Source organism: Somniosus microcephalus, chromosome 12 (assembly GCF_052327205.1).
Source record: "Somniosus microcephalus isolate GS21.2 chromosome 12, FLI_Smic_1.0, whole genome shotgun sequence".
Classification (NCBI taxonomy): Eukaryota; Metazoa; Chordata; class Chondrichthyes; order Squaliformes; family Somniosidae; genus Somniosus; species Somniosus microcephalus.
Window position 1 is genome coordinate 218,756,441 of NC_140998.1, and position 23,824 is coordinate 218,780,264.

General features: G+C 53.7%; 1 protein-coding gene across 2 annotated transcripts in view; it reads right to left on the bottom strand.

Moving 5' to 3' along the window:
• Positions 1-1,621: 1,621 nt before the first annotated feature.
• Positions 1,622-23,824, bottom strand: part of LOC147110133 (Schwann cell myelin protein-like) — a 129,064-nt gene continuing 106,861 nt past the window's right edge. Inside the window, exons 10-13 of one of the 2 annotated variants that reach the window (XM_086004066.1) lie at positions 23,407-23,516; positions 9,526-9,603; positions 9,087-9,089; positions 1,622-4,557 (exon numbers count right to left, since the gene is read on the bottom strand). In XM_086004066.1, the coding sequence (XP_085860192.1) occupies positions 4,324-4,557; positions 9,087-9,089; positions 9,526-9,603; positions 23,407-23,516 (425 nt within the window). In that variant the 3' untranslated portion in view covers positions 1,622-4,323. Of the gene's footprint in view, positions 4,558-9,086; positions 9,090-9,525; positions 9,604-21,329; positions 23,517-23,824 lie in introns of those variants that run through there. The other variant, XM_086004065.1, reaches the window with a different exon arrangement.

Here is a 23,824-nt window from a genome sequence, read left to right on the forward strand (position 1 = left end):
AAGGTCTGTGATAGGATGGAAGACAGGAGAGATTAAGAGACAGAAGGGATGATGATGTGAGGGGAAAGGAGATGGTAATGGGACAAGTAAAGAGACAAAAGATGGGTCTAGAGGAGGTAGTTATGGGGATGGCAGAACAACCCCATGTGAAAAAATAGGGGCCGAGGTTATGATCTGAAATTGTTGAACTTGATGTTGAGTCCAGAAGGCTGTAGAGTGCCTAATCGAAAGATGAGGTGCTGTTCCTCGAGCTTACGCTGAGCTTCGTTGGAACAGTGTAAGAGGCCGCGGACGGTGAGGTCCAAGCGGGAGTGGAGCGGAGAATTAAAGTGACAGGCGACCGGAAGCTCGGGGGGTCGCGCTTACAGACTGAACGGAGGTGTTCCGCAAAGCGGTCGCCCAATCTGCGTTTGGTCTCCCCAATGTAGAGGAGACCGCATCGTGAGCAGCGAGTACAGTATACTAGATTGCAAGAAGTACAAGTAAATCGCTGTTTCACCTGGAAGGGGTGTTTGGTCGCCTTATCTGAGGAAGGATGTTCTTGCCACGGAGGGAGTGCAGCGAAGATTCACCAGACTGATACCTGGGATGGCAGGAATGACGTATGAGGAGAGATTGGGTCGATTGGGCTTATATTCGTTGGAGTTTAGAAGAATGAGAGGGGATCTCATTGAAACTTATAAAATTCTAACAGGACTAGACAGACTAGATGCAGGAAGGATGTTCCCGATGGCCGGGGAGTCCAGAACCAGGGGTCACAGTCTAAGGATAAGGGGTAAGCCATTTAGGACAGAAATGAGGAGGAATTTCTTCACCCAGAGAGTGGTGAACCTGTGGAATTCTCTACCACAGAAGGCAGTTGAGGCCAATTCATTCAATATATTCAAGAAGGAGTTAGATATATTTCTTAAGGCTAAAGGGATCAAGGGAAATGGGGAGAAAGCAGGGACAGGGTATTGAATTTGGATGATCAGCCATGATCTCATTGAATGGCGGAGCAGGCTCGAGGGGCCGAATGGCCGACTCCTGCTCCTATCTTCTATGTTTCTATGTTTCTATGTTTGGGGCCCTGGACTGTGGGAAGGGAGGAAGTGAAAGGTCTGTGTTGTCATCTCCTGCGCTTGCGCGGGAAGGTGCCGTGGGAACAAGAGCGAAGGGCTTGCCTGCAACGAGAAGCAAGTAGCACATCTGTAAGCGTGGTATTGTGGTCCGTATTAAGGAACTGCAAGGCTTGTGAATCTAAACACTTAAATTTCGCAATCGGAGCTTTCAGGAACCTTCAATAGTGGGAGGCGATGGAGGCACACGCTCGCTCATTCCTGCCAGACACAGATCAATCAGCTCCGCCACACACCCACCAACCTCCAGACTAGGGGAGGCCAGACATCGAACCCCTGACCGCAAATCCCACCACGAAGCTGTCAGATTGTTGGAAAAAACCCAACTGGTCCATGAACATCCTTCAGGGAAGGAAACCTGCCGTCCTTATCCGGTCTGGGCCAACATGGCCTCTCGCGCATCCCCCGATTTCCATCGCTCCATCATTGGCGGCCGTGCCTTCAGCCGCCTGGGCCCCGAGCTCTGGAATTCCCTCCCTAAACCTCTCCGCCTCTCTCTCCTCCTTTAAGACCCTCCTTAAAACCGACCTCTTTGACCAAGCATTTGGTCGCCGGTCCTAATATCTCAGCATGTGACTCGGTGTCAAATGTTGTCTGATAATCGCTCCTCTGAAGCGCCCTGGGACGTTTTACTATGTTAAAGGCGCTATATAAATGGAAGTTGTTGTTGTTATTGACACTTAAGCTTCTCAGGGCAACTGAGAATTCCATTGTCGGTGTCGCTCAAATCCCAGGGTGAATGACAGGGCAGGTTAAGCGTCTTAAAGGAGGAGAGAGAGAGGCGGAGAGGTTTAGGGAGGGAATTCCAGAGCTCGGGGCCCAGGCGGCTGAAGGCACGGCCGCCAATGGTGGAGCGATGGAAATCGGGGGATGCGCGAGAGGCCGGAATTGGAGGAGCGCAGATATCTGGGAGGGTTGTAGGGGCTGGAGGAGGTTACAGAGATAGGGAGGTCTGTAGGGGCTGGAGAAGGTTACAGAGATAGGGAGGGTTGTAGGGGCTGGAGGAGGTTACAGAGATAGGGAGGGTTGTAGGGGCTGGAGGAGGTTACAGAGATAGGGAGGGTTGTAGGGGCTGAAGGAGGTTACAGAGATAGGAAGGGTTGCAGGGGCTGGAGGAGGTTACAGAGATAGGGAGGGTTGTACGGGCCTGGAGGAGGTTACAGAGATAGGGAGGGTTGTAGGGGCTGGAGGAGGTTACACAGATCTGGGAGGGTTGTACGGGCTGGAGGAGGTTACAGAGATAGGGAGGGTTGTAGGGGCTGGAGGAGGTTACAGAGATAGGGAGGGTTGTAGGGGCTGGAGGAGGTTACAGAGATAGGGAGGGTTGTAGGGGGCTGGAGGAGGTTACAGAGATAGGGAGGGTTGTAGGGGCTGAAGGAGGTTACAGAGATAGGAAGGGTTGCAGGGGCTGGAGGAGGTTACAGAGATAGGGAGGGTTGTACGGGCCTGGAGGAGGTTACAGAGATAGGGAGGGTTGTAGGGGCTGGAGGAGGTTACAGAGATAGGGAGGGTTGTAGGGGCTGGAGGAGGTTACAGAGATAGGGAGGGTTGTAGGGGGCTGGAGGAGGTTACAGAGATAGGGAGTGTTGTAGGGGCTGGAGGAGGTTACACAGATAGGGAGGGTTGTAGCGGGCTGGAGGAGGTTACAGAGATAGGGAGGGTTGTAGGGGCTGGAGGAGGTTACAGAGGTAGGGAGGGTTGTAGGGGCTGGAGGAGGTTACACAGATCTGGGAGGGTTGTAGAGGCTGGAGGAGGTTACAGAGATAGGGAGGGTTGTAGGGGCTGGAGGAGGTTACAGAGATAGAGAGGGTTGTAGGGGGCTGGAGGAAGTTACAGATATAGGGAGGTTTGTAGGGGGCTGGAAGAGGTTACAGAGATAGGGAGGGTTGTAGGGGCTGAAGGATGTTACAGAGATAGGGAGGGTTGTAGGGGCTGGAGGAGGTTACAGAGATAGGGATGGTTGTAGGGGGCTGGAGGAGGTTACAGAGATAGGGAGGGTTGTTGGGGCTGGAGGAGGTTACAGAGATAGGGAGGGTTGGGGGGGGCTGGAGGAGGTTACAGAGATAGGGAGGGTTGTAGGGCCTGGAGGAGGTTACAGAGATAGGGAGGGTTGTAGGGGCTGGAGGAGGTTTGAGAGATCGGGAGGGTTGTAGGGGCCTGGAGAAGGTTACAGAGATAGGGAGGGTTGGGGGGGCTGGAGGAGGTTACAGAGATAGGGACGGTTGTAGGGGCTGGAGGAGGTTACAGAGATAGGGAGGGTTGTAGGGGCCTGGAGAAGGTTACAGAGATAGGGAGGGTGGTAGGGGCTGGAGGAGGTTACAGAGATAGGGAGAGTTGTAGGGGGCTGGAGGAGGTTACAGAGATAGGGAGAGTTGTAGGGGGCTGGAGGAGGTTACAGAGATAGGGAGGGTTGTAGGGGGCTGGAGGAGGTTACAGAGATAGGGAGAGTTGTAGGGGGCTGGAGGAGGTTACAGAGATAGGGAGGGTTGTAGGGGGCTGGAGGAGGTTACAGAGATAGGGAGGGTTGTAGGGGGCTGGAGGAGGTTACAGAGATAGGGAGAGTTGTAGGGGCTGGAGGAAGTTACAGAGATAGGGAGAGTTGTAGGGGGCTGGGGGAGGTCACAGAGATAGGGAGGGTTGTAGGGCCTGGAGGAGGTTACAGAGATAGGGAGGGTTGTAGGGGCTGGAGGAGGTCACAGAGATAGGGAGGGTTGTAGGGGGCTGGGGGAGGTCACAGAGATAGGGAGAGTTGTAGGGGGCTGGAGGAGGTTACAGAGATAGGGAGGGTTGTAGGGGGCTGGAGGAGGTTACAGAGATAGGGAGGGTTGTAGGGGGCTGGGGGAGGTCACAGAGATAGGGAGGGTTGTAGGGGGCTGGGGGAGGTCACAGAGATAGGGAGGGTTGTAGGGGCTGGAGGAAGTTACAGAGATAGGGAGAGTTGTAGGGGGCTGGGGGAGGTTACAGAGATAGGGAGGGATGTAGGGGGCTGGAGGAGGTCACAGAGATAGGTTGATGGGTGAACAGGGACTCGGTGCGAGTTAGGACATGGAGTTTCGGAGGGAGCCCAGCCAGGAGATGCATTGGGAATTTTTGAGTTGGCGGTGAGAAACTCCGTAGCCTCTAAAGCGAACGGCTCCCGGAATCGGTAGAGTGGCAGACCGCCGATCAGGCCGTGCTGAACCGCTGTGGCTGCCCCCGCCGGGGCTCACTGGGATTTGATCTCGGCATACTGGGTGCTGTCACGTTCCCCCACGATCTCGTTGGACGTTCGGGCCTTGGAGAAGTCGATGCAGGCGTAGTGAAGCTCCAGCTCCGACTCCGGTTCCGGCTCCTGCTGCTCGACCGCCTGTCCCGCCTCCCCGTTGACCGCCCACTTTAGGCTCTCCGCCTCGCTGACCTCTTCGGTCCCGCTGCCGGCCGCCTCCTCTCCCTCCTCCTCCTCATCCTCCTCCTCCTCTTCCTGCAGGAAAACAAACAGAGGCGCCGATCATTCAACCGGTTCATTTTCATCGATGGTCACAGGAGGAGGCCCATTCAGCCCCCTCGAGCATGTTACACAGGAACAGGAGGAGACCCATTCAGCCCCTCGAACCTGTTACACAGGAACAGGAGGAGGCCCATTCAGCCCCCTCGAGCCTGTTACACAGGAACAGGAGGAGGCCCATTCAGCCCCTCGAGCCTGTTACACAGGAACAGGACGAGGCCCATTCAGCCCCTCGAGCCTGTTACACAGGAACAGGAGGAGGCCCATTCAGCCCCTCGAACCTGTTACACAGGAACAGGAGGAGGCCCATTCAGCCCCTCGAGCCTGTTACACAGGAACAGGACGAGGCCCATTCCGCCCCTCAAGCCTGTTACACAGGAACAGGAGGAGGCCCATTCAGCCCCTCGAGTCTGTTACACAGGAACAGGAGGAGACCCATTCAGCCCCTCGAGCCTGTTACAAAGGAACAGGAGGAGACCCATTCAGCCCCTCGAGCCTGTTACACAGGAACAGGAGGAGGCCCATTCAGCCCCTCGAGCCTGTTACACAGGAACAGGAGGAGGCCCATTCAGCCCCTCGAGCCTGTTACACAGGAACAGGAGGAGGCCCATTCAGCCCCTCGAGCCTGTTACACAGGAACAGGAGGAGGCCCATTCAGCCCCTCGAGCCTGTTACACAGGAACAGGAGGAGGCCCATTCAGCCTTTTTGGGGGAGAAAGTTCCAGATTTCCACTCCCCTTTGTGTGAAGAAGTGCTTCCTGACATCACCCCTGAACGGCCTGGCTCTAATTTTAAGGTTCCGGACTCCCCCCACCAGAGGAAATAGTTTCTCTCTCTACCCTATCGACTCCTTTAATCATCTCGAACACCTCGATTAGATCGCCCCTTAATCTTCTAAACTCCAGGGAATACAAGCCCAGTCTGGGCCAACCCGTCTTCATGATTTAACCCTTTTTGCCCCGGGTATCATTCTGGGGAATCTGAGGAATTATTTTCCTGCTATCGTGGTTACTTTGCAATTGGGCATGTGCTTGAAGGGGACAAATTTGCAGGGCTCTGGGGAAACAGCAGCGGGAATGGGATTAATTGGATAGCTCTTTCAAAGAGCCGGCACAGGCACAATGGGCCGAATGGCCTCCTTCTGTGCTCTATCATTCTATAATTCAATCTACCCTGTCACCACCTGACTCCCCAAAGCCTTTCCACCATCTACAAGGCACAAGTAAGGAGTGTGATGGAATACTCTCCACTTGCCTGGATGAGTGCAGCTCCAACAACACTCAAGAAGCTCGACACCATCCAGGACAAAGCAGCCCCGCTTGATCGGCACCCCATCCACCACCTTAAACATTCACTACCTCCACCACCGGCGCACCGTGGCTGCAGTGTGCACCATCTACAAGATGCACTGCAGCAACTCACCAAGGCTTCTTCGGCAGCACCTCCCAAACCCGCCACCTCTTCCACCTAGAAGGACAAGGGCAGCAGGCGCATGGGAACACCACCACCTCCAAGTTCCCCTCCAAGTCACACACACCATCCTGACTTGGAAATATATCGGCCGATCCTTCATCATCGCTGGGTCAAAATCCTGGAACTCCCTCCCCAACAGCACTGTGGGAGTACCTTCACCACACGGACTGCAGCGGTTCAAGAATCACAGAAAGTTACAGCACGGAAGGAGGCCATTTCGGCCCATCGTGTCCGTGCTGGCCGACAAAGTGCTATCCAGTTTAATCCCACTTTCCAGCTCTCGGTCCGTAGCCCTGTAGGTTACGGCACTTCAAGCGCATATCCAAGTACTTTTTAAATGTGATGAGGGTTTCTGCCTCGACCACCCTTTCAGGCAGTGAGTTCCAGACCCCCACCACCCTCTGGGTGAATAAATTTCCCCCCAAATCCCCTCTAAACCTTCCCCCAATTACTTTAAATCTGTGCCCCCTGGTTTTTGACCCCTCTGCTGAGGGAAATAGGTCCTTTCTATCCACTTTATCTAGGCCCCTCATAATTTTTTACACCTCAATAAGGTCTCCCCTCAGCCTCCTCTGTTCCAAGGAAAACAGACCCAGCCTATCCAGTCTCTCCTCATAGCTAAGATTCTCTACTCCCAGCAACATCCTTGTAAATCTCCTCTGTACCCTCTCTAGTGCAATCACATCTTTCCTGTAATGTGGTGACCAGAACTGCACGCAGTACTCTAGCTGAGGCCTAACTAGTGTTTTATACAGTTGAAGCATAACCCCCCTGCTCTTGTATTCTATGCCACGGCTAATAAAGGCAAGCATTCCGTATGTCTTCTTAACCACCTTATCTACCTGGCCTGCTACCTTCAGGGATCTGTGGACATGCACTCCAAGGTCCCTTTGTTCCTCCACACTACTCAGTGTCCTATCATTTAATGTGTATTCCCTTTCCTTGTTAGCCCTCCCCAAATGCATTAACTCACACTTCTCCGGATTGAATTCCATTTGCCACTGTTCTGCCCACCTGACCAATTTATTGATATCTTCCTGCAGTCTACAGCTTCCTTCTTCAGTATCAACCACGCAGCCGATTTTAGTATCATCTGCCTGGCCTGCTACCTTCCGGGATCTGTGGGCATTGCACGTAGGCTTTCTGGCAGGCCTGACAAAGCACCAAGCATTTTGTTGTGCGTACCCATCAGCTGTAGGCCGCCCCCCATCATCCAAGTCCCCATCTGAGCCCTCTGCAGCAGAACTCGTGTGCGACCTCGCCCTCGGGGGAGCCACCACCCGAGAATGCGGAGAGGAAGGGAGAGTGTTCTAATCGATAAGTAATTTGTCAGGGGGAGATCATGTCTGACCAATTTGATTGAATTTTTCGAGGGGGTGATTTGGACAGGTTGGGTGATTGGGCAGAAGCATGGCAGATGCAATATAACGTGGATAAATGCGAGGTTATCCACATTGCTGGCAAAACCGGGTAGGCAGATTATTATCTGACCGGCAATAGATTGGGAGAAGGGGAAGTGCAACGAGACCTGGGGGTCCTTGTGCACCAGTCGCTGAAGGTAAGCATGCAGGTGCAGCAGGCGGTTAAGAAGGCAAATGGTATGTTGGCCTTCGCAGCGAGAGGGTTCGAGTACAAGAACAAGGATGTCTTGCTGCATTTGTACAGGGCCTTGGTGAGACCACACCTTGAGTATTGTGTGCAGTTTTGGTCACCTTATCAGAGGAAGGATGTTCTTGCCATGGAGGGAGTGCAGCGAAGATTCACCAGACTGATACCTGGGATGGCAGGAATGACGTATGAGGAGAGATTGGGTCGATTAGGCTATACTTGCTAGAGTTTAGAAGAAGGAGAGGGGATCTCATTGAAACTTATAAAATTCTAACAGGACGAGACAGACTAGATGCAGGAAGGATGTTCCCAATGGCCAGGGAGTCCAGAACCAGGGGTCACAGTCTAAGGATAAGGGGTAAGCCATTTAGGACTGAAATGAGGAGGAATTTCTTCACCCAGAGAGTGGTGAACCTGTGGAATTCTCTACCACAGAAGGCAGTAGAGGCCAATTCATTAAATATATTCAAGAAGGAGTTGGATATATTTCTTAAGGCTAAAGGGATCAAGAGATATGGGGAGAAGGCAGGGACAGGGTACTGAATTTGGATGATCAGCCATGATCTCATTGAATGGCGGAGCAGGCTCGAGGGGCCGAATGGCCTACTCCTGCTCCTATCTTCTATGTTTCTATGTTTCTAGGTGTGTGGATGAGGGTGGTGCAGTTGATGGACTTCAGTAAGACTTTTGACAAAGTCCCGCATGGGACTCTGGTCAAGAAGGTAAGAGCCCATGGGATCCAGGGCAACTTGGTACATTGGATTCAAAATTGGCTTAGTGGCAGGAGGCAGAGGGTGATGGTCGAAGGTTCTTTTTGTGACTGGAAGCCTGTGTCCAGTGGTGTACCGCAGGGATCGGTGCTGGTTCCCTTTGCTGTTTGTAGTGTACATTCATGATTTAGATATGAATGTAGGAGGTATGATCAGTAAGTTCGCAGTTGACACGAAAATTGGTGGAGTGGTAAATAGCGAGGAGGGAAGCCTCAGGCTACAGGATGATATAGACGGGTTGGTTAGATGGGCAGAACAGTGGCAAATGGAATTTAACCCTGAAAAGTGTGAGGTGGTGCATTTTGGGAGGACTAAAAAGGCAAGGGAAGGACAGAGGATCAGAGGGACCTTGGTGTGCATGTACATAGATCCCTGAAGGCAGCAGGACAGGTAGATAAGGTGGTTAAGAAGGCATATAGGATACTTGCCTTCATTAGCCGAGGCATAGAATATAAGAGCAGGGAGGTTATGATGGAGCTGTACAAAATGCTAGTTAGGCCACGGCTGGAGTACTGTGTGCAGTTCTGGTCACCACACTATAGGAAGGATGTGATTGCATTGGAGAGGGTGCAGAGGAGATTCACCAGGATGTTACCTGGGCTGGAGAATCTTAGCGATGAGGAAAGACTGGACAGGCTGGGGATGTTTTCTTGGGAACAGAGAAGGCTGAGGGGAGATTTAATTCAGGTGTATGAAATTATGAGGGGCTTAGATAGGGTAGATAGAAAGGAACTTTTCCCCTTAGTAAAGGGGTCAATAACCAGGGGGCATAGTTTCAAGGTAAGGGGCAGGAGGTTTAGAGGGGATTTGAGGAAAAACTTTTTCACCCAGAGGGTGGTTGGAATCTGGAACTCACTGCCTGAAAGGGTGGTAGAGGCAGGAACCCTCACAACATTCAAGAAGCATTTAGATGAGCACTTGAAACACCATAGCATACAAGGCTACGGACTAAGTGCTGGAAAATGGGATTAGAATAGACAGGGCTTGATGTCCGGCGTGGACACAATGGGCCGAAGGACCTCTTTATGTGTTGTATTACTCGATGACTCTAAATCAAGGGGGGTCTGTGTACCAAGCTCGCAGTAGGCAGTGGGGTGAGCTGGCCAGTCAGCTTCTGCATTTCTGTCGAATTCATCGCTGATGGCTTCGCCTTCCTGAAATAAACAAGAGAAAAATAAATCGATACACAAGTCACTAAAAGTAGCGACGCACTTCAATAAAACCATAAAAAAGCAAAACAAGCACTGGGGTTAATTTCTAGAGAGATAGAATTGAAAAGCAGCGAAGTTATGTTAAACTTGTATCGTACCTTGGTTAGACCACACTTGGAGCACTGTGCACAGTTCCAGTCTCCATATACCTTGGTTAGACCACACTTGGAGAACCGTGCACAGTCCTGGTCTCCGCATACCTTGGTTAGACCACACTTGGAGCACTGTGCACAGTTCCAGTCTCCATATACCTTGGTTAGACCACACTTGGAGCACTGTGCACAGTTCTGGTCTCCATATACCCTGGTTAGACCACACTTGGAGCACTGTGCACAGTTCCAGTCTCCATATACCTTGGTTAGACCACACTTGGTGCACTGTGCACAGTTCTGGTCTCCATATACCTTGGTTAGACCACACTTGGAGCACCGTGCACAGTTCTGGTCTCCATATACCTTGGTTAGACCACACTTGGAGAACCGTGCACAGTTCTGGTCTCCGTATACCTTGGTTAGACCACACTTGGAGCACTGTGCACAGTTCTGGTCTCCATATACCTTGGTTAGACCACACTTGGAGCACCGTGCACAGTTCTGGTCTCCATATACCTTGGTTAGACCACACCTGGAGAACTGTGCACAGTTCTGGTCTCCATATACCTTGGTTAGACCACACTTGGAGCACTGTGCACAGTTCCGGTCTCCATCTACCTTGGTTAGACCACACTTGGAGCACTGTGCACAGTTCTGGTCTCCATTTACCTTGGTTAGACCACACTTGGAGCACTGTGCACAGTTCCGGTCTCCATATTTCTTGGTCAGACCACACTGGGAGCACTGTGCACAGCTCTGGTCTCCGTATACCTTGGTTAGACCACACTTGGAGTACTGTGCACAGTTCTGGACTCCATATACCTTGGTTAGACCACCCTTGGAACACTGTGCGGAGTTCTGGTCTCCATATACCTTGGTTATACTGTAGGAGTCTACGTACTCCTAGCAAAAAATACTGAACTCGGAGAGGTTCAACAGAAAAGGTTTAATTGTTGAGGCTGCATGCTGAACACAAAATGGAGTCAGAGACTACACAAAGTACGACTGCCTTTCATCAGTGCACAGCTTTGACTGCTCCTCCCCCGCTCTGGGCTTTACTATGTTGCAGATCGAGTTTCTTAAAGGTGTGATCCTTCTTAAAGGCATGACGCCTGATTTATAGTCTACGGACCGGAAAGCGGATTGTGTCCTTTCTGTGATTGGTACGCCACACAGCTCCCCCCAGAATCCGCTAGTAGGGAGTGTACGAACTGGCATGGCGGTTTGATGGCACGGCCGGAACGGCTCTTGGCGGTTGGTGTCGGGAGCAGGGTGGTCGGACGCGTTGGGCTCTTAGGCGGCCTACCCCGCGGTGGGGGTTGGCCCACTTGACCGGGTTCATCGGGCTCTATGTGCGCCAGCTTGAGCCGGTCGACCGACACCTTGTCAGTTCTGCCGCCCACTTCGAGGAGGAAGAACTTGTTCCCCGTCTGGAGTACCTTGTAGGGTCCGTCGTATGGGGGCCATAGAGGTCCTCGGTGGGCGTCATGGCGCACAAAATCAAATTTGGCCATGTGCAGGCTAGGTGGTACGCGGGTTGCTGGTTCGCCGTGCCAGCCGGTGGGTACCGGAGCGAACTGTTGTGCTCGGTTGGCGAAAGCGTGGCGTTGCTGGTCAGCCGACCAGGGGGTCGTGGCGGTGGGCAGGAACTCTCCAGGTACGCGCAGCGGCTGGCCGTACACAAGTTCCGCCGCCGAAGCTTGCAGGTCTTCCTTGACCGCGGAGCGTAGGCCGAGTAGCACCCACGGGAGGCGGTCAATCCAAGCCTCATCCTCGAGGCTGGCACGGAGGGACGCCTTCATGGACCTGTGGAATCGCTCGCACAGTCCGTTGGCTTGGGGGCGGTAAGCCGTGGTGCGGTGAACGGCCACCCCGAGGTTTCGGGCGATGGCGGCCCACAGATCAGAGGTGAACTGCGGGCCTCTATCTGAAGTCATGTCGGAGGGGACGCCGAACCGAGCGACCCAGGTACCGATGAACGCCCTCGCGATGTTGGCGGTGCTGGTGGACGTCAGTGGAATGGCCTCGGGCCAGCGGGTGGTACGGTCCACGATTGTCAGCAGGTGCGTGTGACCTTGTGATGGCGGCAGGGGGCCGACGAGGTCGATGTGGACGTGGTCAAACCTTCTTTCTGGCACGGTGAACTCCTCGAGTGGGGCTTTGACGTGCTGGTGAATTTCGGCACGCTGGCAAGCTATGCAGGATCTGGACCAGATGCGCACATCTTTGCGCAGGCCGCGCCAGACAAATCGGTTGGCCACCAGTCTAATGGACGCGCGGGTGCCGGAGTGTGAGAGGCCGTGGACAATGTCGAACATCCATTTTCACCAGGACACCGGGACTACGGGGCGGGGTTGCGCCAAGGAGGTGTCGCATTTGACTGACGGCGGACGGGCCGCAGGCGACGTCGGTCAGTCACAGCCCCAGGAGGGTTGTGGGCACGGAGAGCGGATCGGGGTCGGTGTGTTGCTCCGCTGCCAGTTGAGCATAGTCCACTGCCAGGTGGGCGCCGTGGACGGCGGGGCGGGATAGGCAGGCGGCCACCACGTTGTCTCGACCGGAGACGTGCCAGATGTCCGTGGTGAATTCGGACACCGCGGCGAGCTGGCGTTGTTGCCTGGCTGACCACGGGTCCGTAGATTTCGCCATCGCGAATGTCAGGGGTTTGTGGTCGACAAACGCGGTGAAGGGGCGGCCCTCCAGAAGAAATCTAAAATGGCGGACTGCCAGGTACAGTGCGAGGAGCTCGCGGTCAAAGGCGCTGTTTTTGGCCTCCGGGGGGCGCAGTTGGCGGCTGAAAAAGGCCAGCGGTTCCAGGCCCCGTCGACCCACTGTTTGTACACGGCGCCGACCGCGTGGTCAGAGGCGTCCGTGGTGAGGGCCACCCTGGCGTTGGGCTGTGGGTGAGCGAGCATGGTGGCATCGACGAGCGCCTTTCTGGTCGAGTCGAAAGCGGTCAACATGTCCGCCGACCACTCGATCGCCATTCTGTCTTTCTTACCCCGGAGGGCTTCGTATAGGGGCCGCATGAGGGAGGCCGCTCCGGGAATGAAGCGGTTGTAAAAGTTGATCATCCCCAAGAACTCCTGGAGGCCTTTGATGGTGGTAGGCCGGGGGAACTGCTGGACGGCTTGCACCTTGGCGGGCAGGGGAATGGCTCCGTCCTGCATGATGTGGTGGCCGAGGAATTCGATTCTGCTGAGGCCGAATTGGCACTTGGCTGGGCTGATGATGAGCCCGTGCTCACTGAGCCGCTGGAACAGGGTGCGGAGGTGCTCGATGCGTTCCTGCTTGGAGGAACTAGCTACCAGGATGTCATCCAGGTAGACAAAGAGGAACTTCAGGTCCCGGAGGACCGAGTCCATGAGCCGCTGGAAGGCCTGGGCCGCGTTTTTGAGGCCGAAGGGCATTCGGAGGAACTCGAATAGCCCAAAAGGGGTGATTATGGCCGTCTTGGGAACGTCCGTGGGGTGGACTGGCACCTGATGGTAACCGGGCACCAGGTCGACTTTGGAGAAGACTGAGCGGCCGGCCAGTCTAGCCGAGAAGTCTTGAATGTGCGGTATGGGGTACCGATCCGACGTGGTGGCGTCGTTTAGGCGCCGGTAGTCCCCGCAGGGGCGCCATCCCCCGTCGGGTTTGGTGACGATGTGGAGTGGTGAGGCCCAGGGGCTGTTGGAGCGGCGGGTGATGCCGAGCTGTTCCATTGTGGCGAACTCGGCCCGCGCGATCTCCAGCTTGGCCGGGTCCAGCCTGCGGGCGTGGGCATACACCGGTGGGCCTGTGGTGGGGATGAAGTGTTCTACCCCGTGCTTAGCAACTTTCGCGGAGAAGGTCGGGTTGGTGAGGGCTGGGAACTCAGCCAGGAGTGCTGAGTAGTCGTCCGTTGAGCGGGCGCGGCACCGCCACGCCATTTCGGCGAGTTGGGGGGGGCCATGGCGCCCGGGATAGGTGACATGTCGACCAACAGGCCGTGGGCGCACAGGAAATCCACACCGAGGCGCGGGGAGAGCACCTTGGCGGTGATAAACTCCCAGTGGTAGCGGCGGCCTGCGAAGTCGATGGTGACGGTGCGGGTGCCGTATGTCCGGATGTCGGTGCCGTTGGCGGCAGCAAGCGCAGGGCCACGGCCGCCTCGCTGGAACTCGAGGGCGGACACGGGAATGATGCTGCGCTGCGCGCCCGTGTCGCATAGGAAACGGCGTCCGGAAGCGCTGTCCGTAATGTACAGCAGCGTGCCTGCTTGCCCCACGGCCATCGTGTAGGCTGGTGTGGGGGCGGTTGGAAACGTGCAGGGATGGCTGCAGCGGCGTGCCCGTGCGCCGAACCGGGTATGGAAGTAGCAGTAGCCCTGGGTCGGAGGGCTTGGGGGACGTGGGGGCCTCGTGGCCGAGCTGTGTGGCCGCGCGATAGAGGGTGGAGTGCGCACCGACGCTGCGGAGGTCAGGTCGGGGGTGACGGCGTGGTTGGAGCTGGCGGACAGGAGCTTATCGGCTTCGTCAGCCAGGGCCTCGAGGTCCGTGAGCCTGGACGCCACGATCGCCGGGCGGATGCTGGGAGGTAGTCGGCGGATAAAGAGCGTGCGGAAGAGGGAACCGGGCGGTTTCTCGTCGGTCAGAGCAAGCATGTGTGAGAGCAAGTCTGACGGTGTGGAGTCACCGAGGCCCGGGAGGTCGAGGAGGTAGCAGTTGCGCAAGAATTGGGAGGCTGTGAATTTTTTAATGAGCGCAGCCTTGAGATGTGCGTACTTGCCTTCCTCCGGAGGGTTTTGTAGTGTTGTCCAGACTTTTGTGATTGTGGAGCTGCCCAGGGAGGCGAGGAGGTAGTCGTACATCGTTGCGTCGGCGGTGATGCCGCGGAGTCGGAATTGCGATTCGGCTTAAAGGAACCAGGCGTTGGCTAGGTTCTCCCAGAACTCCAGCAGCTTCACAGAAACTGCGTTTGTGTCAGCCATGGTTACACTTAGGAGTCGTCCTGAGTGTCGGGGTCACCAATGTAGGAGTCTATGTACTCCTAGCAAAAAATACTGAACACGGGACAGGTTCAACAGAAAAGGTTTAATTGTTGAGGCTGCATGCTGAACACAAAATGGAGTGAGAGACTACACAAAGTACGACTGCCTTTCATCAGTGCACAGCTTCGACTGCTCCTCCCCCGCTCTGGGCTTAACTATGTTGCAGATCGAGTTTCTTAAAGGTGTGATCCTTCTTAAAGGCATGACGCCTGATTTATAGTCTACGGACGGGAAAGCAGATTGTGTCCTTTCTGTGATCGGTACGCCACAATACCACACTTGGAGCACTGTACACAGTTCTGGTCTCCATATTGTAAAATGGATATAGAGGCGCTGGAGAAGGTTCAAAACAGATATACAAGAAAGATACCAGGACTGAGAGATTATAACTATGAGGAAAGATAGGGCTCTTTTCTCTAGAAAAGAGAAGGCTGAGGGGTGACCTGATCGAGGTCTTTAAGATTATGAAGGGGTTCGATAGGGTAGACGTAGAGAAGATGTTTCCACTTGTGGGGGAGACCAGAACTAGGGGCCATCGATATAAGATAGTCACTGATAAATCCAATAGGGAATTCAGGAGAAACTCCTTTACCTAGAGAGTGGTGAGAATGGGGAACTCGCTACCACAGGGAGTGGTCGAGGTGAAGAGCAGAGATACATTTAAGGGGAAGCTGGATAAACACACGAGGGAGAAAGGAATAGAAGGATATGTTGATGGGGTGAGATGAAGAGGGGTGGGAGGAGGCTGGTGTTGATGGGGTGAGATGAAGTGGGGTGGGAGGAGGCTGGTGTTGATGGGGTGAGATGAAGAGGGGTGGGAGGAGGCTGGTGTTGATGGGGTGAGATGAAGAGGGGTGGTAGGCGGCTGGTGTTGATGGGGTGAGATGAAGAGGGGTGGTAGGCGGCTGGTGTTGATGGGGTGAGATGAAGAGGGGTGGGAGGAGGCTGGTGTTGATGGGGTGAGATGAAGAGGGGTGGGAGGAGGCTGGTGTTGATGGGGTGAGATGAAGAGGGGTGGGAGGAGGCTGGTGTTGATGGGGTGAGATGAAGAGGGGTGGTAGGCGGCTGGTGTTGATGGGGTGAGATGAAGAGGGGTGGGAGGAGGCTGGTGTTGATGGGGTGAGATGAAGAGGGGTGGTAGGCGGCTGGTGTTGATGGGGTGAGATGAAGAGGGGTGGTAGGCGGCTGGTGTTGATGGGGTGAGATGAAGAGGGGTGGGAGGAGGCTGGTGTTGATGGGGTGAGATGAAGAGGGGTGGGAGGAGGCTGGTGTTGACGGGGTGAGATGAAGAGGGGTGGGAGGAGGCTGGAGTTGATGGGGTGAGATGAATAGGGGTGGGAGGGGGCTGGTGTTGATGGGGTGAGATGACGAGGGGTGGGAGGAGGCTGGTGTTGATGGTGTGAGATGAAGAGGGGTGGGAGGAGGCTGGTGTTGATGGGGTGAGATGAAGAGGGGTGGGAGGAGGCTGGTGTTGATGGGGTGAGATGAAGAGGGGTGGGAGGAGGCTGCTGTTGATGGGGTGAGATGAAGAGGGGTGGGAGGAGGCTGGTGTTGATGAGGTGAGGTGAAGAGGGGTGGGTGGAGGCTGGTGTTGATGGGATGCGATGAAGAGGGGTGGGAGGAGGCTGGTGTTGACGGGGTGAGATGAAGAGGGGTGGGAGGAGGCTGGTGTTGATGGGGTGAGATGAAGAGGGGTGGGAGGAGGCTGGTGTTGATGGGGTGAGATGAAGAGGGGTGGGAGGAGGCTGCTGTTGATGGGGTGAGATGAAGAGGGGAGGGTGGAGGCTGGTGTTGATGGGGCGAGATGAAGAGGGGTGGGAGGAGGCTGGTGTTGATGGGGTGAGATGAAGATGGGTGGGAGGAGGCTGGTGTTGATGGGGTGAGATGAAAAGGGGTGGGAGGAGGCTGGTGTTGATGGGGTGAGATGAAGAGGGGTGGGAGGAGGCTGGTGTTGATGGGGTGAGATGAAGAGGGGTGGGAGGAGGCTGGTGTTGATGGGGTGAGATGAAGAGGGGTGGGAGGAGGCTGGTGTGGGGCATAAAACCGGCAAAGACCAGAATAAATTTATAAATTTCACTCCGGTGATTTCAGAATCGGTCTGTCAATGCTCAGTGCACATAAACCACCATCATCCATTCCCCACTTCCCCTCCCAGCTATCGCTTCCCCTCCCAGCTTCCCGCGCCTTTCCGCAGACGTGCTGCTTGTGGGGAACTGAGTTCAGGAGGCCAGCGTGAGATCGTGAGCGCTGTCCCCTCCTCATGCCTGAAGGGGAAGAGTGAGAGAGGGGGCAAGGGAAGGGAGGGTGGGAACGTAACAGAGAATGAACGAGAGGGAGCGAAATGGGGTAGGTAGCAAGAGAGAGAAAGACAGACTCCCATTTCTCCAGCATCTTTCACCACCTCAGGACTTCCCAAAGCGTTTCACACCCAATAAAGCACTTTTTTGAAGTGTGGTCGCTGTTGTAATGCAGGAAACGCGGCAGCCAATTTGCGCACAGCAAGCTCCCACAAACAGCACTAGGATAACGACCAGATCATCTGTTTTTTAGTGATGTTGGTTGAGGGATAAATATTGGCCCCAGGACACCGGGGAGAACTCCCCCCTGGTCTTCTTCCAATAGTGGCCGTGGGATCTTTTACATCCACCTGAGAGAGCAGACAGGGCCTCGGTTTAATGTCTCATCTGAAAGACTGCACCTCCGACAGTGCGGCACTCCCTCGGTACTGCCCCATAACAGTGAGGCGCTTCGTCAGTACTGCCCCTCCGACAGTGCAGCGCTCCCTCATTACTGCCCCTCCGACAGTGCGGCGCTCCCTCAGTACTGCCCCTCCGACAGTGCGGCGCTCCCTCAGTACTGCCCCTCCGACAGTGCGGCGCTCCCTCAGTACTGCTCCTCCGACAGTGCGGCGCTCCCTCAGTACTGCCCCTCCGACAGTGCGGCGTGCCCTCAGTACTGCTCCTCCGACAGTGCGGCGCTCCCTCAGTACCACCCCTCCGACAGTACGGCTCTCCCTCAGTACTGCCCCTCCGACAGTGCGGCGTGCCCTCAGTACTGCCCCTCCGACAGTGCGGCGCTCCCTCAGTACCGCCCATCCGACAGTGCGGCGCTCCCTCAGTACTGCCGCTCCGACAGTGCGGCGCTCCCTCAGTACTGCCCCTCCGACAGTGCGGCGCTCCCTCAGTACTGCCCCTCTGACAGTGCGGCGCTCCCTCAGTACTGCCCCTCCGACAGTGCGGCGCTCCCTCAGTACTGCCGCTCCGACAGTGCGGCGCTCCCTCAGTACTGACCCACCGACAGTGCGGCGCTCCCTCAGCACTGATCCTCTGACAGTGCAGCGCTCCCTCAGTACTGCTCCTCCGACAGTGCGGCGCTCCCTCAGTACTGCCCCTCCGACAGCGCGGCGCTCCCTCAGTACTGCCCCTCCGACATTGCGGCGCTCCCTCAGTACTGCCCCTCCGACAGTGCGGCGCTCCCTCAGTACTGCCGCTCCGACAGTGCAGCGCTCCCTCAGTACTGACCCTCCGACATTGCGGCGCTCCCTCAGTACGACCCCTCCGACAGTGCAGCTCTCTCTCAGTACTGCATTGAAGTGTCCGCCTAGCTTTATGTGCTCAAGTCCCTGTGTGAGCAGGTTAACCCTGCATTGCGGGGCAGTACTGAGAAAGTGGCCAGGGAGATGCTGTGGAGGAGATTGACCAGAATGGTTCCAGGGATGAGGAACTTCAGTGATGTGGAGAGACTGGAGAAGCTGGGATTGTTCTCCTTAGAGCAGAGAAGGTTAAGGGGAGATTGATAGAAACATAGAAACATAGAAGATAGGAGCAGGAGTCGGCCATTCGGCCCCTCGAGCCTGCTCCGCCATTCAATGAGATCATGGCTGATCATCCAAATTCAGTACCCTGTCCCTGCCTTCTCCCCATATCCCTTGATCCCTTTAGCCTTAAGAAATATATCCAACTCTTTCATGAATATATTTAATGAATTGGCCTCCACTGCCCTCTGTGGCAGAGAATTCCACAGGTTCACCACTCTCTGGGTGAAGAAATTCCTCCTCATTTCTGTCCTAAATGGCTTACCCCTTATCTTTAGACTGTGACCCCTGGTTCTGGACTACCCAGCCATCGGGAACATCCTTCCTGCATCTAGCCTGTCCAGGCCTGACAGAGTTTTATAGGTTTCGATGAGATCCCCTCTCAATCTTCTAAACTCCAGTGAGTATAAGCCCAATCGACCCAATCTCTCCTCATACGTCATTCCTGCCATCCCAGGTATCAGTCTGGTGAATCTTCGCTGCACTCCTTCCATGGCAAGAACGTCCTTCCTCAGGTAAGGCGATCAAAACTGCACACAATACTCAAGGTGCGGTCTCACCAAGGCCCTGTACAACTGTAGCAAGACATCCTTGTTCCTGTACTCAAACCCTCTTGCTACAAAGGCCAACATACCATTTGCCTTCTTAACCGCCTGCTGTACCTGCATGCTTACCTTCAGCGACTGGTGCACAAGGACACCCAGGTCTCTTTGCACTTCCCCTTCTCCCAATCTATTGCCATTCAAATAATAATCTGCCTTCCTGTTTCTGCCACCAAAGTGGATAACCTCACATTTATCCACATTATAGTGCATTTGCCATGTTTCTGCCCAATCACCCAACCTGTCCAAATCGTACTGGAGTTTCATGACACCCTCCTCACAGCATACCCTCCCACCCAGCTTTGTGTCGTCTGCAAATTTGGAGATATTACCTCCAATTCCCTCGTCCAGATCATTAATATATATTGTGAACAGCTGGGGTCCTAGGACCGATCCTTGCGGTACCCCACTAGTCACTGCCTGCCACTCGGAAAATGACCCGTTTTATCCAACTCTTTGCTTTCTATCTGCCAACCAGTTCTCTATCCAAGTCAATACCTTGCCCCCAATCCCATGTGCCTCAATTTTGCACGCTAATCTCTTATGTGGGACCTTAACGAAAGCCTTCTGAAAGTCCAAATATATCACATCCGCTGGTTCTCCCTTATCTATTTTACCAGTTACATCCTCAAAAAATTCCAGTAGATTAGTCAAGCATGATTTACCTTTTGTAAATCCATGTTGACTTTGTCCGATCCTGTCACTGCTTTCCAAGTGCTCTGCTATTACATCTTTTATAATGGACTCTAGCATTTTCCCCACTACCGATGTCAGGCTTACCCCGCTTTTTCTCTACCACCTTTTTTGAATAGCTACCCTCCAATCCATGGGTCCTGTTCCAGAGTCTGTCGAGTTCTGGAAGATGGCCAGCAATGCATCTACTATTTCGAGGGCAACTTCCTTAAGTACCCTGGGATGTAGATTCTCAGGCCCTGGGGATTTACCGGCCTTCAGTCCCATCAATTTTCCTAACACCATTTCCCTACAAATACTGATTTCTTTCAATTCCACCCTTTCATAAAACCCTATGTTCCCCGGCATCTCTGGGAGGTTATTTGTGTCTTCCTTTGTGAAGACAGAACCAAAATATGTATTTAGTTGGTCTTCCATTTCTTTGTTCCCCATTATAAATCCCCCTGATTCTGACTGCAAGGGACCTACGCTTGACTTCACCAATCTTTTTCTCTTCACATATCTATAAAAGCTTTTACAGTCAGTTTTTATGTTCCGTGCTAGCTTACTCTCATATTCTATTTTCCCCTTCTTAATTAATCCCTTTTTCCTCCTTTGTTGAATCCTAAACTGCTCCCAACCCTCAGGATTATTGCTTTTTCTGGCCAATTTATATGTCCTCTCCTTGGATCTTATGCTATCCCTAATTTCCCTTGTTAGCCATGGTTCAGTCACCTTTTTTGTTTTATTTTTATGCCAAACTGGGTTGAACAAATTCTGTAGCTCATCCATTCGGTCTTTGAATGTTTGCCATTGCCTATCCACCGTCAACCCTTTGAGTGCCATTCCCCAATCAATCCTACCCAACTCGCTCCTCAGACCATCGAAATTTCCTTTATTTAAATTCAGGACCCTAGTCTCTGAGTCAACTACTTCATTCTCCATCTTAATGAAGAATTCGAGCATATTATGATCGCTCCGACCCAAGGGGCCTCGTACAACAAGATTGCTAATTAATCCTTTCTCGTTACATAATACCCAGTCTAAGATGGCCTGATCTCGGGTTGGTTCCTCGACATATTGGTCCAGGAAACCATCCTGTAAACACTCCAGCAATTCCTCCTCCACAGTATTGTTACTAATTTGGTTGGCCCAATCTATATGTAGATTAAAGTCACCCATGATGACTGCAGTGCCCTTATTGCACGCTTCTTTAATTTTCCTTTTAATGCCATCCCCAACCTCCGCCTTACTGTTTGGAGGTCTATATATCACTCCCACTAATGTTTTTTCCCCTTAGTATTTCTCAATTCTACCCATACAGATTCCACATCATCAGAGCTAATATCCTTCATTACAATTGTGTTAATCCCTTCTTTAACCAGCAATGCTACCCCACCTCCCTTTCATTTTTGCCTATCTTTCCTGAATATCGAATACCCCTGGATGTTGAGTTCCCAGCCTTGGCCATCCTTGAGCCACGTTTCCGTAATCCCAACCAAATCATATTCGTTTACCTCTATTTGCGCAGCCAATTCATCCACCTTATTACAAATGCTCCTCGCATTAAGACACAAAGCCTTCAGGCTTGTTTTTTTAACGCTCTTAGACCTATTAGAATTATTATTTACTGTGGCCACGTTTGATTTAAACCGTTGATTTCTCTGACTGCCACTTTTGTTTTTCTCCTTATCTTTTGCTTTTATCCTTGTTTCCCTTTCCTCTGTCTCCCTGCTCAGGTTCCCAGCCCCCTGCCATTTTCATTTAAACCCTCCCCCACAGCACTAGCAAACACTCCCCCTAGGACATCGGTTCCAGCCCTGCCCAGGTGCAGACCGTCCGGTTTGTACTGGTCCCACCTCCCCCAGAACTGGTTCCAATGTCCCAGGAACTTGAATCCCTCCTCCTGGCACCATTCCTCTAGCCACATATTCATCTGAAGTATCCTTCTATTTCTACTCTGACTAGCACGTGGCACTGGTAGCAATCTTGAGATTACTACCTTTGAGGTCCTGTTTTTTAATTTATCTCCTAACTCCCTATATTCTGCTTTTAGGACATCATCCCGCTTTTTACCTATATCGTTGGTGCCTATATGCACCATGACAACCGGCTGTTCACCCTCCCCTTCCAAGATGTTCTGCAGCCGCTCTGAGACATCCTTGACCCTTGCACCAGGGAGGCAACACACCATCCTGGAGTCTCGTTTGCGGCCGCAGAAACACCTATCTATTGCCCTTACAATTGAATCCCCTGTTACTATAGCTCTACCACTCTTTTTCCTCCCATTCTGTGCAGCAGAGCCACCCCAGGTGCCAGGAAGTTGGCTGCTGCTGCCTTCCTCTGATAAGCCATCCCCCCCCAACAGTACTCAAAGTGGTGTATCTGTTGGAGAGGGGGATGGCCACAGGGGACCCCTGCACTACCTGCCTGCGCCTAGTACTCTGCCTATTGGACACCCATTCCCTTTCTGCCTGTCCAACCTCTACCTGCGGTGTGTCCAACTCCATAAACGTGCTATTCATGATGTCCTGAGCATCGTGAATGCTCCAGTATGCATCCAATCGCAGCTCCAGTGCCGCAATGCGGTCTGTCAGTAGCTGCAGCTGGATGCACTTCCTGCACAAGTAGTTGTCAGGGACAGAGGAAGTGTCCCTGAGTTCCCACATATTGCAGGAGGAGCATATCACGTGGCCCGGCTGTCCTGCCATGACTTACCCTTTAATTAATTGAATTTAAATTAAATCAATCAATCCCACTAATTACACTATAGTTAACTGGTTTACCAACAGTCCCCGCTACACCAGAGAGGCCTTAGAAACTATAAACCACAGAGTTAAAGTTTAAAAAAAGAGAAATACTCACCAACCAATCACTTACCTGCTTCCTGGTGACGTCACACTTTGATTACTTTTTACCTCTCTCCCCCGCTGCTGAATTGGTCGGGCCTCATTGCTCACTCCCAGGTCCGATGATCTGGTCGGGCCTCGCTGCCGGTTTTAAGCCTCAATGCTCGCCTCACTGCTCACTCCCAGGTCCGATGATCTGGTCGGGCCTCGCTGCCGGTTTTAAGCCTCGCTGCTCGCCTCACTGCTCACACCCAGGTCCGTCGCTCTGGGCGGGCCTTGCTGCCGGTTTTAAGCCTCGCTGCTCGCCTCACTGCTCACTCCTAGAATGGTTCCAGGGATGAGGGACTTCAGTGATGTGGAGAGACTGGAGAAGCTGGGGTTGTTCTCCTTAGAGCAGAGAAGGTAAAGAGGAGATTGACCAGAATGGTCCCAGGGATGAGGGAGGATGAGCAGGGGGGAGTGCTCCCCGCTGTCCTGGGGCCAATATTTATCCCTCAACACTGCATCACCAAAAAAGAGATGATCTGGGCCATTATCACATTGCTGCTTGTGGGAGCTTGCTGTGCACAAATTGGCTGCCACGTTTTCTACATTAGAACAGTGACTACACCTGAAAAGTACTTCTTCATTGGCTGCACAGAGGTGGTGGAAGGCGCTATACGAATGCGAGTGAACTGTCGTCTTGATCAAAGTGGTTACTTGCCTTCGACATAGCACGAGAATCAGACAGAACATCAAGGATAAGACGAACATCACAGCCGCACCACCGATTGCTGGAATCAGCAACTCCGACAGATAAGGAGCTCTCCCTGGAAACAGAGATCAGGAGTTACTGTATCTGATAGAGGACAGAGACAGCACAGAATCAATGTGGTTCATCCTGTCATTCACCACAAACACATTGCTGGGGCCGCACTGTCGGAGGGGCGGTACTGAGGGAGCGCCGCACTGTCGGAGGGGCAGTACTGAGGGAGCGCCACACTGTCGGAGGGGCGTTACCGAGGGAGCGCCGCACTGTCGGAGGGGCAGTACTGAGGGAGCGCAGCACTGTCGGAGGGGCGGTACTGAGGGAGCGCCGCACTGTCGGAGGGGCAGTACTGAGGGAGCGCCGCACTGT